The following is a 13,117-nucleotide window of genomic DNA, read 5'->3' as shown; positions in this document are numbered from 1 at the left end:
TTTTGCCTAATCCTTTAATCAATATCATACAGCGGACCAACTGTTTAATGATTATAGAAATGTGTTAAAGATGATGTATTTTCCACCAAAACTGAAATTGAAGAGAATGTGTGACGTAGAGGTCTAATGCATGCTTTGATTGGTTGTACATTCTGCTGTGAACTGGACTTTCGCCTATTCAAGGCTCACCATATTATATACCCCCCCCCCCCCTAGTGGCACAGCTGAATGTCTGCGGACTTACAAAGCTAGAATCCGGGTGTCGATACCCGTGGTGGGCAGAGCACAGATAGCCCATTGTGTAGCTTTGTGATTAATTACAAACAAACAGACCATATTACATAAGGCCTAACTGTATTTCTTTGATTTGCTGACGAGCCTTGAATAGGCGAAACTGCAGTCCATAGCAGAGGGCACAGCCAATCAAAGAATGCATTAGGCCTCTACGTCACAGATGCTCTTTTCAATTTCACCTCTGGTGGAAAAAAGAAATATTTAACAAATATATAATTGATAAAACAGATTACCGATTTGTTAATTTCCCATTTATAATATCGCAAAGTATTCCTGAATCGTAGATTGGCAATTTTAGAAGGTTACCACAGAATGGTTTTGAAGTTTAGGAAACGTGGGTGGCTTTTCAACAGTATAATACACTTTATATATTAACGGTGAACGATTAGACCGTGTCCAAGGCTCGAAAAACACCCGAGTACGTTTCACATTTTCGGCTGTGAAAGCGTCGTAATCTTGAGAGTCGATCACGTTATTTGGTAGAAGGCCGAAGAAACAACAATCCCATTCAACCATATACCGACACAGATCCAATGAACTTTGTTTCGGTAGCCGACGTCGACTTGTAGCAGTGTGTGAAGATGTGTGGTGTGAGGTCAATCATTTTGTCCTTGGCATAAGTCACTTACAAACAAAATTGCAGCATCGGGAAATAGATTTTACGTAATTATGTCTTCATCAGAATAAAGCACGATCGGCAATGAAGGAAGTATTCCCAATGGCAGCAAGTGATATGGCGATCTTACAACGCTAGAAACCGGGTGTCGATACCCGTGGTGGACAGAGTACATATAGCCCATTGTGTAGCTTTGCGCTTTAACAACAAATAAGCCAACGAGTCTGACGTATATATATATTTTTAAAAGATATTCAGGCATGTGACAGTTCAGTTATGGTTTTACAAGTATGAGAATTTATAAGAACCAAAATACCAGTTTCAATTTAGTTCAAGTCCCCCCCCCCTTCTCCCATTTTTCGGTGCACTTTGTTTAGTATTTACAAATTTAGAATATCGGTCTATTTGTGGAAGTTGAACGTAATCAAACTTTTTGTTTATCGATAAACAGTTGTACTTTATTTTATGTTGGAAAATAATCAGTTACACACGCGAGTAAATTTACGCGGGCTGTTTCGAGTTATCGGACTGTTAAACGTTACGACAGCACGATAGTGGGTACTTTCTATATTTTATACAAGTCACAGCTAGAGGATAGCAGGAATTTTTTTTTTCATTCAACATTTTGTATTGTTATTAAATCAAACAACCATTTTATTCACGAGACTTCCTAGTATCAAACTTGGTCTTCTATTTAAAATGGCAGACATTTTTTTAATACAGTCTATATACATAAAACAGTAACAGAAAAACAACAAAAATAACATGTAGCTTTTCGGTCTTTTTTCTTGCTAAATACTTTATATTTTTAAAAAAATTGATAGTAGATAGCCACCCCCCCCCTTTGTATGGCATACATGAAAACAAAAATCTTGAATAGGGTATATACACACACAGCGACTTGTAAACCATTCCCATAACCTGTAATTTAGATTTTAATCAAGTACATTTTACAAACTTGAAAAATAGTATCAACTTAAAGTGATGAACCCAAACAAAATATTGCATTAAAAACAACAAAAAAAGTCATTTTTTTGTTTCAAAATGTGACCAAAAGATGGCAGTTGTTTCCTTTTAATATTACAACTTTTTTCAGCCATTGTTTTTGAACAAACACTTTTTAATCTAAATTAATAATATTAAAACACTTCACTACGTTTTTCTTGTTAACTGTTATAATATTAAATTGGGATTTTAAGTTTTTTTTCTCCTTTCAGATTGGACTAGTAGGAAGAAAATGGGCAAATTTACAAAAAAAAATAATAAATTTTCGTTGTAGTGGGAAAATTCAAATTAAAAACTTTCTTTAGCGAGTTACGTTTCTTTAGAACACTCCATTTTTGTATATCTGTAAGTTGAAAAAAAAACAAGTTTTGAGTTTCAATACTTAAACTAAATTCTTGTTAAACATTATGATGCTACCGTTCGTCCATATATAACATTTGTTTTTGTTTTTTTACCAGTACCATATAATTAAAAACTGCATAATTTGTACAAGCAGGAATATTTATTTGATTATTCTTCGATAGATGGCGCTATATGAACACAATATATACACTGCGTATTGATGATAAACGGTGTCTATCTATGCAATGTTTACAAGGTGATACCGATGCTGTACGCATAACCTGCAAAATAAAAACGGTACATTTTATAATTGAGAATAACTTTAGGTTTAATTACTAGATTTTTGTCATTTTAACACCTTTTCACTATCAATATAATAATTAATTTTGTTTAAGTAACAAATGGAGTATTATATGTACGATATTTTTATGAATGTGGAGCAAATTGTACAACTTTAAAACGACTGTTTTTAAACGTTGCGCAACGATTTTGTATCGTGTTAATGAGCCGAGTACATTTTTAAGACAAGTTGTAATTAAAGAGCATTAAATTCTATATTAAAACTCAACCCAATGATCAATTTTACCATACATTAGTATTTATAATCGAAGACTTACAAACCAATATACGTCACTTTACTTTCTTATTACCTCATAATTTTGTTTTGGATTATTTTTCTATGCCTTTTTTCACAATAAAGTTTTTCTAATACAACAATTTCAAATGTTTCCCTGTAAGAAATACTGTAAAAAAATTATCATTTTATTCCTAAAATTATACTGTATATATACAACGTTGTTAAAGTTTTGACGCTATACAAACAAAATAAATAAACAAGGAAATATGTAAATAATGTTCTAACATACCAAATGAAACATCAGTAAAATGGTGCCCTCCAAAATGTTACATTGGGGTTGAACGATGCCTTATTTCTCTCTCCGGGGTAGAAGTAAGTGTCCTCTGGTGGTGGGACTGGTAAGTGTGGAATGGCAGGATAATTATACCTCCAAACACGCCCAAGTGGTGGCGGTAGGTAAAAAATTCGGTCTTTGAAAATAAAAATACGGAGCTTGTTAAAGTTACTTCCCTACATCTAATCAAGGTGGCAACAATAATAGGAAAACTGGAATTTATACTTCCAAAATTCGTTACTTACCTGACCATGAATAATTTGGGTCACCAAAGACACATTCTATCACAGTTTGTTGTTAGAGCGCAAAGCTGCACAATGGGCTATCTGTGCTCTGCCCATCGCGGGTATCGAAACTCGATTTTTAACATTATAAGCCCTCAGGCTTTCCGCTGAGCATTCGGAGCAGTTGTGTTGTAAACAGTCAGTTTATGCATAGTTCTTGAGGAAGAAAAATAAACATGGTAAATTATATAAAACAGTCAGAAATTGTATATGTTTGTTCAGGTATTTGGGGGGGGGTAGAGGTTGGTCCACGTGGTATACTTCTCAAAGCCAAATGATAACAAGGGAAAAATTGGAGAGCTGAGAGCTAAAACGTAGTCGCAGGTCTCTTGATTTAGGAATAATCCCACAGTAACCTAAAAACGTGGAAGACAACTTTCATACTTTCGCACTAATATAAAAAAAAATTATCAAAACTGTGTAGCTACACCACCTGGTGATCATTCAGGGTTTAATTATGGAATAAGACAATAGAGGGAGATAGTGTCAACGGGTGGTCATTCTTGATCAATGGTCCTCTTGACGAATGATAGAAGAAACAACAAAAATGTTAAGATTTATAACCTAGCAACTCTCTTTCGACTGCACAGAAATCGTAACTAGGCAACCATCGTATACGCACAGAAATCGTAACTTAGCAACTCTCAATATTATCGTCAGTTAAACTATTGCACTCACATTTAACGGAAACAGATGTTAAATTTTTGCACTCGAAAACAATTCTTAAATACATAAAATATGTTATTTTCATAAGGCAATTCTGGTTAAAAGTGGCCATTTTTAATCCAGAGTTTATAACAGATTTTATACTGAAATCAGACTAGATATTTCAAAATCAAACGTATTATTTTTCTAAAAATAACTTAATCGTCGGTAGTTTACATATTCATGCACGTGAAAACACGAGTATACAAGTTTAATATATTCATGCAGAAAATTAGTATATTCTTACACAAAGGTCAAGACGACAAGTAATATCGTGGTAAAAGGTACATCTGCGTTTGTAGAACCCAAACAGAAAATGGGTATACGCCGTCCACGTAGATTTAACACCTAGATGCACCACCGAATTCATAATTATAATTAGAAGTTTCATCCCGTATGAAAAGTCATTTATGAAATAAAACAAATTAGGTCATTTATTAAAAGTATTTATTAAAATACTTCTAAAAGTTTATTGATGGTTTAAAAATAAGGTTTTTGTTAACGTATAATATTCTTATCAAACACTATGCTTGAAATGCCAATCTCGAAAAAAAGCTAGGTCCCAAATATTTTCTAGATCAAATGGAGTAACAATTGGGCATAAATTACGCTTTGTTATGCATGATAGACAGTATTTAGAACGGAATTTAAAGTAAAAGAAACAACGATATTTTTTTTTTCCGGTAAAGATCCTAAAACAATAAAAATCACGCAATACACCTTCCTGTAAGCAACTGATAGTGTTCGCCGTCGCTGGGCGGGCTGGGATCGCCTACACGTCAAGATATAGAGGGCGTTGTACACAAACAGTTGGTTTAAAGTCTTACAATTTACATATATCCTTGACCTCTGCGCCATCTACGATGAGGAGGAGTTAAATCAAGAAATAATCTTGATCCCTCTCAACATGAATTTCCTTGATTATTTGCTAAGGGCTACGATAAAAAAAAAGTCGTCTGCTTTTCAAATGGCAGACAAATGTATTATAACAGCACGATCACTTTTCTTGACTCACGTGCACCCACGCCTGCAGGCCTATCGGGGTGTTCAAATCATAAAACGTATAAAGCATAGTCAGTTACCCTGGTGTTCTTGCACTTGCGGCGTTTGAAAGCAAAATACCCCCCCCCCCTCCATTTACTGCCGCGATGAATAGACCAACGTTTCTCGGAATGTCATTACAGGTTTTGTGCTGCGTTTTTGCTGTGAAGAAATGTTTTCGTTGTTAAGCCTTGTTAGGTTTAACAGAAAAGGTGGGAATGACATGGATAGAATACAAAGCAACGCCTTTAAAGCAAGTTTTGAAAACAAAAGGAAGGATAAAAACGTAAAATAATATTACAAGTAATACCATGTTGGCAGTTCATATGTGTTGTATTCAAACAGTTTGTTTCGGGCGAATAACATCGTTTTTAATACCAAACCTGGCGATGAATTACTAAGTTTACATTTTCGTCCTAACGCATTGCAATTAACGTTAACACACACACACACAAAGTAAGATAACACAAAATATTCGAATTTCTACATAACACCCATAAATAAGGATGTTGAGCCTTTAACGTCATACGCCTACTGTTACGTAGGTTGTTTATTTGTTTCTATGGCAAAGCCACATTGGACTATCTGTTATGTCAACAGCGAAGAATCGAGCTCCGGATTTTAACTTTGTAAGTGCGTAACACCCCACCCCCCCACCCCCCGGAGGGACACTGTTACGTAGAAAAATAAAATAAAAATACCTTTTCTATTTATTACACAACATTACATTCTGGGCACTTTCTTTGGACACATTTTTTTTTAGCCTAAAGATGACAGATTACAATGTACAACTACGAACATCTCTGAATCAACCACATGTAATTTTGTAGCTAATGTACAGCGAGATCAATGCGTTGTTTCCCTAATACCAAATATTACTGTTGTGTTTGATTCTCATACCGTTTGCCCTAAAACAACACTATTATCATTCAAGTATTATTGAAATATTTTTCCCTTGATGGCTAATGGAAAACCTCCATTCCATTCATAGTAGCTAAAAATATACCCCTATCGTTAATCTTCGGAACTAAAGTATGCCGTCGCGTTTATTCTTTGTGGCTAACGAATACCACTACGTTTAATCTTATAGAGAAAAACGGTTATTGCGCGTAATTGTTTTTTTTTTTGTTTGTTTTTTTTATAGTAACAAGCAACTAACAACTGCAATATTAAGTTACAATATGCTCCTAACAGTTATTCTGTTGGCAAAGATTTTGTTTTTTTATTTCATCTTATGAACTAATTATTTTGAAGAATCTGCTTTTTCTTTAGATACAGAAATTTTAAATTTCCACTTTTCCAAATTGAACCTAATCAACATCTGAGACGACGCATGCGCTAAGCCAGGGGCTCCTAAGCCTAAGAAATATCCAATTTTGATTTTGAGCTGCTGACAAAAAGTAAGCAGCACCCGCCGTCTACACGACTACTTCTAACCAAAGTATAATACCCTCGCAACCGAAAGTACAGAGGGTGTTCGGCGGCACATCGCGGCTCGAACCTCCTGATCCGCATCATGATAGAGGCTAGCCACTAGGTTACATCCGGTCCTTCTTCGATTTAAAATTGTCCGTTCGTTCGTAGTTAAGCCTTATGATTTTATCTTCTGGTCATCTTTATTCTCGAGGATCTATATTAATTATTAACACAAATTTTGGGATAAACAAGTTTTAAACTGACAAACTTCATTGCTACTGAGACACCAACGACATTCAAACTCAGACTGTCGCCATTTTCATTCAGATATTTTAAATCGTGGTTCTATTAGCAATTCGTAAATCGAGGTCTGTAGAAGTATTTAATAAGAACTCTAGGGGGATAAAAATTAATTATATTATATAATAACACGCCACATTATTCCAGGTATGTCCAGTACCGAAGAGGCTTTACTTTCAATACCGACGCTCTTTAGGCTGAGTTGAGTTTATGCGACAGTTGAGACGCTATTAAAATTTACAACTCGTTTGATGTGATTAATAAGTTGGCAAAGTTTAATTTTGTTATCAGTTTTATTTATGTTATAAAACACACATCAGAATTACGGTAATTATTTGTTTTTAACACGGCGTTACTTACTTAACACCATACGTTTTCCCGAATTAGGCTTACTTCCAAGAGAAATTATTAAGAAGTAAACGTAAAACACGATGTGTATGCGTAAAATGAAATGAACGTCGACGAGTCAGGTTTTCACGAAAACTAACAACTAAAAAATTACATATTTTATTAAATAAGCAAGAAAAAAAACTCTTATAAGGAAGATTTGAATGTGACGTAGGTGCTCGAAAAAATAGGGGGGGGGGCTGTGGTAGAAATATGGATTTTGTAGCTGGTGAACCGGATCCGAAACCGTGCAATACAACAAAATCCCCCTCCCCAATTTTAAGTCATGGATGCGTAATAGTAGTGACAGTCAGTCCCTTAGCGTGGATGGTATGGTGCTGCTGATTGGTTGCCTTTGAGATACTAGTTCAGAATTAGGGATGTCAGCAGATAGCCTTCACATCTTTGCTACAGCTACAAACAGCTTTGTTTGTTGTTTTTTTTTTTGATAGATTGTTTGGGCAGAGTATTCATGAGGAAACTTTGTTGAATGGACGGCAACTGATTGTTGTAGAAACATAAGTGTAGAGGACGACGTTTCCAAAGTCTTCCACCTTTCGTTTTTAGTTCAGTGGGGTCGAACCAAATTATTGGCAGGAATTTAGGTTTAAAATTCTTTCAGATCTCAGAATTAATTTCTGGGGTCCCGAAAGCCAACCCGGGGCGCTTCAGAAACTTTTGTTAGTGAGTGTGCGAGTGTGACGGGCAGTTGTTTTGATTTGAAAATAATTATTTCAGAAGAAATAATTATTAATTAGCGGCACTCGAAGATTAAGCAATCCTCCTTCGCCCCGCACGTGGATTAGAGGTGTGGGCTTGAATTGAAGTATAAAACAAAGTACGATTAGGTTAACAGGACGGGAATTTATATGTTAATGATAAAAAGAAACAACGTAACATAAAAACGGCGGGGATCTATAAATCCTATGCCAAGAATTTGATGTGGGGGGGGGGGAAACGGAAGTACTCCGAGAAAACCCACTTTCACTGGTAAGGAGCCAATTCGTTACCACTGCCAGGTTAGCGAGAAGAAACAAGTTGGAGAGACAAAGTGAAGGCTCGTGCTGGGGGTTGATTAAATTTTAGTGGAGTTTCCTATTATTCGGGTGTTTTGATTGGAGGAGAGATTTCCTGTAGATTCAACCAACGGTAGCCACGGGTTACTTACCACTAATCCGGAATCTCTATTTAGTGATGATTTGATTTTGTTAATACAAATGATTAAACGATTCTTTAATTTTTTTTTCTCTCTTCCGAAATTTGTCCGTGTCGATGATTTTAGTCCCCCCCCCCCCAGTTTATTTTGTGTCCAGTTGAGATAGCGTGTTCTGCAATGGTTGAATTCTGTGTTTTCACGAGTCTTGTACGGTCGTTACGTTCTTTTATTCTTGTCACGAGCCTTCTTCCCGTTTCTCCAATGTACGTTTCGTTGTAGGAACACGGAATTACATAAATAACGTTTTTGTGTTTCTCACTGGTAGGTTTTGTTTCTTTACCATTTCAAACCTTTCACCGGACATCTATGTTGAATTTCTTTGAGTTTTTCACTGAAAGTTTGCAGGTAAGGGAGGTAAAATAGTAGTAGTGGTAGTGTTTTTCCGATTTTTTCTTTCTGTTGTGGTCTTCTTCATGGAGTTTTTGATGAGGGAGGAGGTGTAACCATTCTGTTTAACACCCTCTACGATATTTTAGCGTTCTGTTTCGATGGATGTCTTATCTTGATATTAACACAATAAAACCTTCACTAAACAGATATTCCGGAGTAGTGGTGAGTAACCTGAGGCTACCATTGGTTGAATCTACATGAAAAAAAAAATTACTCTCCTCTAATCAGAAACAGGATAAAACAACCAATCACAACACGTTTTCCACAATCCACCAGTCTTCTCTCTCTCTCTTCAAACTGAACCCCTGCCACGTAAGTAACAATAACACACTGACTAACAAAAGTTTCTGACCACCCAGGGTTGTTTTTTGAGGCCCTAGAAATTAATTCTGAGACCTGAAAGATTTTGAAACCTAAATTACTGCCACGACTTTGATTTGACACACTGACCTGAAGACGAAAGGCAGAAGACTTTCAAAACGTCGTCCTTTACACTTGTTTCTACAACAGGCAGTTGCCGTCCATTCAACAAAGTTTCAGCTTTTTTTTTGTAACTAATAGCAACATACGTTTTTTTTTTGTTTTGTTTTTTTAAGACGACCATGGGCAAGAGAATTTGAAAAAAAAAAACAACTTTTATATTAGTAACGTATGACGTTGAGAAAAGGGATTAGTTTCTTTAAAAACGGATACCACCTTATATCTAGCATATCAAATACACGTATATTAATTCCTACCTGTCGTTGTAGGCTTGGTCGGGTTAAATATCATGCCTTGTTTGTTTTGTGACATCAAGGGCGGTTTAATATGAAGGAAAGATGGAGTACAGCTGGAATTATCAGATGAAGATAGCTCATCAAGATCTCCAGGATACAGACCTTCTCGTCCCATTGCTGCTAACTGACGTCCTTTTGGCAAGAACATCACCAAGAAGATGATGGCGGCGTTCATAACAACTCCGAACGCCATTGCGGCGTCATGGTAACGTGGTTCTGTTGCTATGGCAACCAATATCCAGGTGAACCACACGGGAATGGTGAAACCAATGGCAATTCCAATAAACATAGCTTCCCGGTGGTTCTCGCGGTTTCCTTTGGCTTTAATACTCAGTATAGTTATACAGAGGATCAAAAACATGGGGTAAATGAGAATCATCAACATGCTGGCAACACTAGTGTTACAGGTAAGAGTTTCAGTTGTACTGATAACGACCGCTGGAGGACGCTGGACAACCCACTGCACGCCAATCACAACCTGTACGACAGCAACGAAGAAGAGTAAGAGACCTTGGTAAGAAGCTGGAAGATACACACCAGCGTGAAGACTTAGGAGAAAAACACTTTTAACCAATAATGCTGCGAACACTAAAGTGTAAGCAAGCCCTAATCCAATCCGAAGTACTGTGCAGGTAACCCAGTGGGCTGTTGGTACAAAGGCAAAACCCATCACTGAGCTCAGAAACAAACCCAGAAGCAACATCTGTCCTAAAAACAGGTGTCTCCGGCTAGGCGATGTTCCGTGAGCTTTATATAGTACAAATGCTTCGAAGCAGGCTATAATAAGAGTATTAAACGACGACAATACAATCAGTGGGACTATCCATAAGTCTTCTCTTAGCCGCATGGGGTCGCTGAATGACGAGTTTGTGCGTTCACATTGCTCCGTAAAACACAAGTCACTGCTGTCTTTCAGGGACGATCTTGGTGTCCGAGTATCAACATCTGGCACAGTAAAGTCTGAAAGAGATGACTGAGTCAAAGATGATTTAACGGTGATCATGAAATTAACAAGGTGTAGTAGAGTCTCGTTTTGTGGCTTCATCGTTTTATCTGAAGCTTTTAGTTTCCAAAGTGATCCAGTCCTATCCTGAAAAACATAAAAATAAATTTACTTGTAGAAAAATTTCCAACTGCACATTTGAGATGCATATAAGCTACAAATTCATACTAATAAACTTGCAGATGAAGTCCTAAGAGCTTTACAAATGAAAAATGATCACACTAATTATATATCATTTACAAAAACAAAACAATAAGTACATGAAACTTTTCAATGTCTTTCTGTTAACTTTCGCGCAATTTGAAACTTGCCCAAAGTGAAGAGCGCAGTTTTTGTTGTTGACAGTAACCAGTGCCGGATTTAGGCATAAGCTAAACAAGCTACAGCTTAGGGCCTCACAATCCGCAGGGGCCTCACAATCTGCAGGGGCCTCACAAAATTTCAGATTGATAAATATGTAATCAGTAAATGCATTCATTTGAAAATCATTTGTATTTTTCACTTTAAATACCTCGCTATTAAATAATTAAAAGGCATATACATGTTTTTAATTTGTTTGTGGCGACCAAAGGTCCTGTTTTGGTACGCACCTTTGCGAGGCCTTCTGGTGTAACTTTTTAACAAGGGGTCTCCAAGCTTTATGTAGCTTAGGGCCTCACCAAGTCCAAATCCGGCACTGACAGTAACGTTACATGAACCATATAACCTCGGATTCATAGTCCGGTGGGCTTACTAATGGGCTGCTGTCGGCCCAACTTTTCAAATAAACCTTTGAGTAACTCGGCCTATGAAAAAAAAAAAAACGGTACAGGACAAAAAAAACAAACAAACGTGGCTTAAAGTGTAAATCAAATAGATCTATTGATGGTCAATTTCATCCTTGAATGATGAAATGGTTGGTTTGCGACGAATCACGTGTTTTGGTGTACCTGAAGTTCTAACAATTCCTCGTCTTCTCTCCACTACGTGCCACGCCGTCTATTGACCTTGGCTGTACAGTGATCCTGGGGAAACAGGGTGTGTTCAGTTATGAATCAGACACTGATTATCCTGTGATGTTTTTAACGTTGCTTAGACCACTGATCGAACAAACAGACGGAAAGTTAAAATAACTACGTGTATCAAAACCCAGGAAAAGTTCACACGTTATACTAGAAAAAAAACTTGCATTGTGAACGTGTCTTTATTCGATCTACACTGAAGCAAAGGAATAAAACAACCTCATGATGAAACAGACCTTGTTTGTACGCCTCCCCCCCCTCTTGCCATTACTTTGCTTTCTCTCTCTCTATCTTGCTGCTCTTAATCCTAAATCAAGACTTCCCCCCCCCACCCAAGACGAAAAAAAACAAAAAAAAACGGAAAATATTTTGTATTAATTGATACTAAAGTCAGTCAATGCTTTCCATTGACAAAATGATCTTACAACGTCGGAATGAGAGCCAATCAGATTTTTGTTTTTTTACACCCTGATCTGCGTTTATTATTCTCATCTTTAGAGTGATTTAATTTTCAGGAAAGCAAATTGCTAACAAGCTTAAAGTTTATTTTCATCCATACGGCCAGAGAAAGAAAGGTCTTCTTTAAAAATTAAATTTATTTTCAACATTTCAAACAACTTGTCTATGCCGAATAGTCCAAAAGAATAAATTAGTAGCAATAAATGCCGAGTATTCTTCAAACGCTACACAAGTGCAGGTTCGCCCCTGGTGAGTGAAATACAACTTAAAACACCCTACATATAAAGGTTTTCTTTGTAAACATTCTAGTTGTACACAAAACAGTCATGAACCGACCATAAGTTAAAACTTGTCAATACTGGGCGTGTCTAAGAATTTAGATTCCAATTTAGTACACGAGACGTATATCACGTGAGGCAGCACGAACCATTCTCTATTTCATTTATCACTTCATGAAGGAAGGAAAAGAGAGAGAGAGATAACAAAAAGACCACAATAAATTTTGTTGATTTGTATTGTCACTTGTTGAATGCAACAAAGTAACAATACAAATTGTCCTCAATAAAAGTGCCAGACAGACTCGTATCACCAGTATCTTCTGAAGTCCAGTTTAACCAGATGGCAGAGGAGACGGAAAAAAAGATTTATTTGTACATTATAAGCTTTTCTTATATTGAGTAACACGCTTGGCCTCCCACCATCTAGCAACTACACGTCCTAGAGTGTTAGGCTTACCACCGGTCAGTTTCCATAGAAACAAACTCGGCATCTTAGAACCGCACGCCCTGCTTTGGATCGATTTACGATGTAACCAAGGGTACAGAGTTATCTTCCGAAAAACATTAAATGAAAGGGTCGTCTACAAATTATCGACATGGTTAGGAAATGAAAGGGTCGTCTACAAATTATCGACATGGTTAGGAAATGAAAGGGTCGTCTACAAATTATCGACATGGTTAGGAAATGAAAGG

At 36.6% G+C, this 13,117-nt stretch overlaps 1 protein-coding gene across 2 annotated transcripts in view; it reads right to left on the bottom strand.

The window, feature by feature from the left end:
* Positions 1-1,378: 1,378 nt before the first annotated feature.
* The window catches only part of LOC106468403 (vomeronasal type-2 receptor 1-like), a 16,851-nt gene continuing 5,112 nt past the window's right edge, over positions 1,379-13,117 (bottom strand). The window contains exons 1-4 of one of the 2 annotated variants that reach the window (XM_022396742.1): positions 11,278-11,446; positions 9,645-10,775; positions 3,124-3,304; positions 1,379-2,538 (exon numbers count right to left, since the gene is read on the bottom strand). In XM_022396742.1, the coding sequence (XP_022252450.1) occupies positions 3,135-3,304; positions 9,645-10,728 (1,254 nt within the window). In that variant the 5' untranslated portion in view covers positions 10,729-10,775; positions 11,278-11,446 and the 3' untranslated portion in view covers positions 1,379-2,538; positions 3,124-3,134. Of the gene's footprint in view, positions 2,539-3,123; positions 3,305-9,644; positions 10,776-11,277; positions 11,447-13,117 lie in introns of those variants that run through there. The other variant, XM_013928831.2, reaches the window with a different exon arrangement.

The sequence above is a fragment of the Limulus polyphemus genome, unplaced genomic scaffold, assembly GCF_000517525.1.
Source record: "Limulus polyphemus unplaced genomic scaffold, Limulus_polyphemus-2.1.2 Scaffold2996, whole genome shotgun sequence".
NCBI lineage: Eukaryota > Metazoa > Arthropoda > Merostomata > Xiphosura > Limulidae > Limulus > Limulus polyphemus.
Note: the sequence above shows the minus strand (reverse complement) of the source record. Positions and strands in the feature narration are given on the sequence as shown.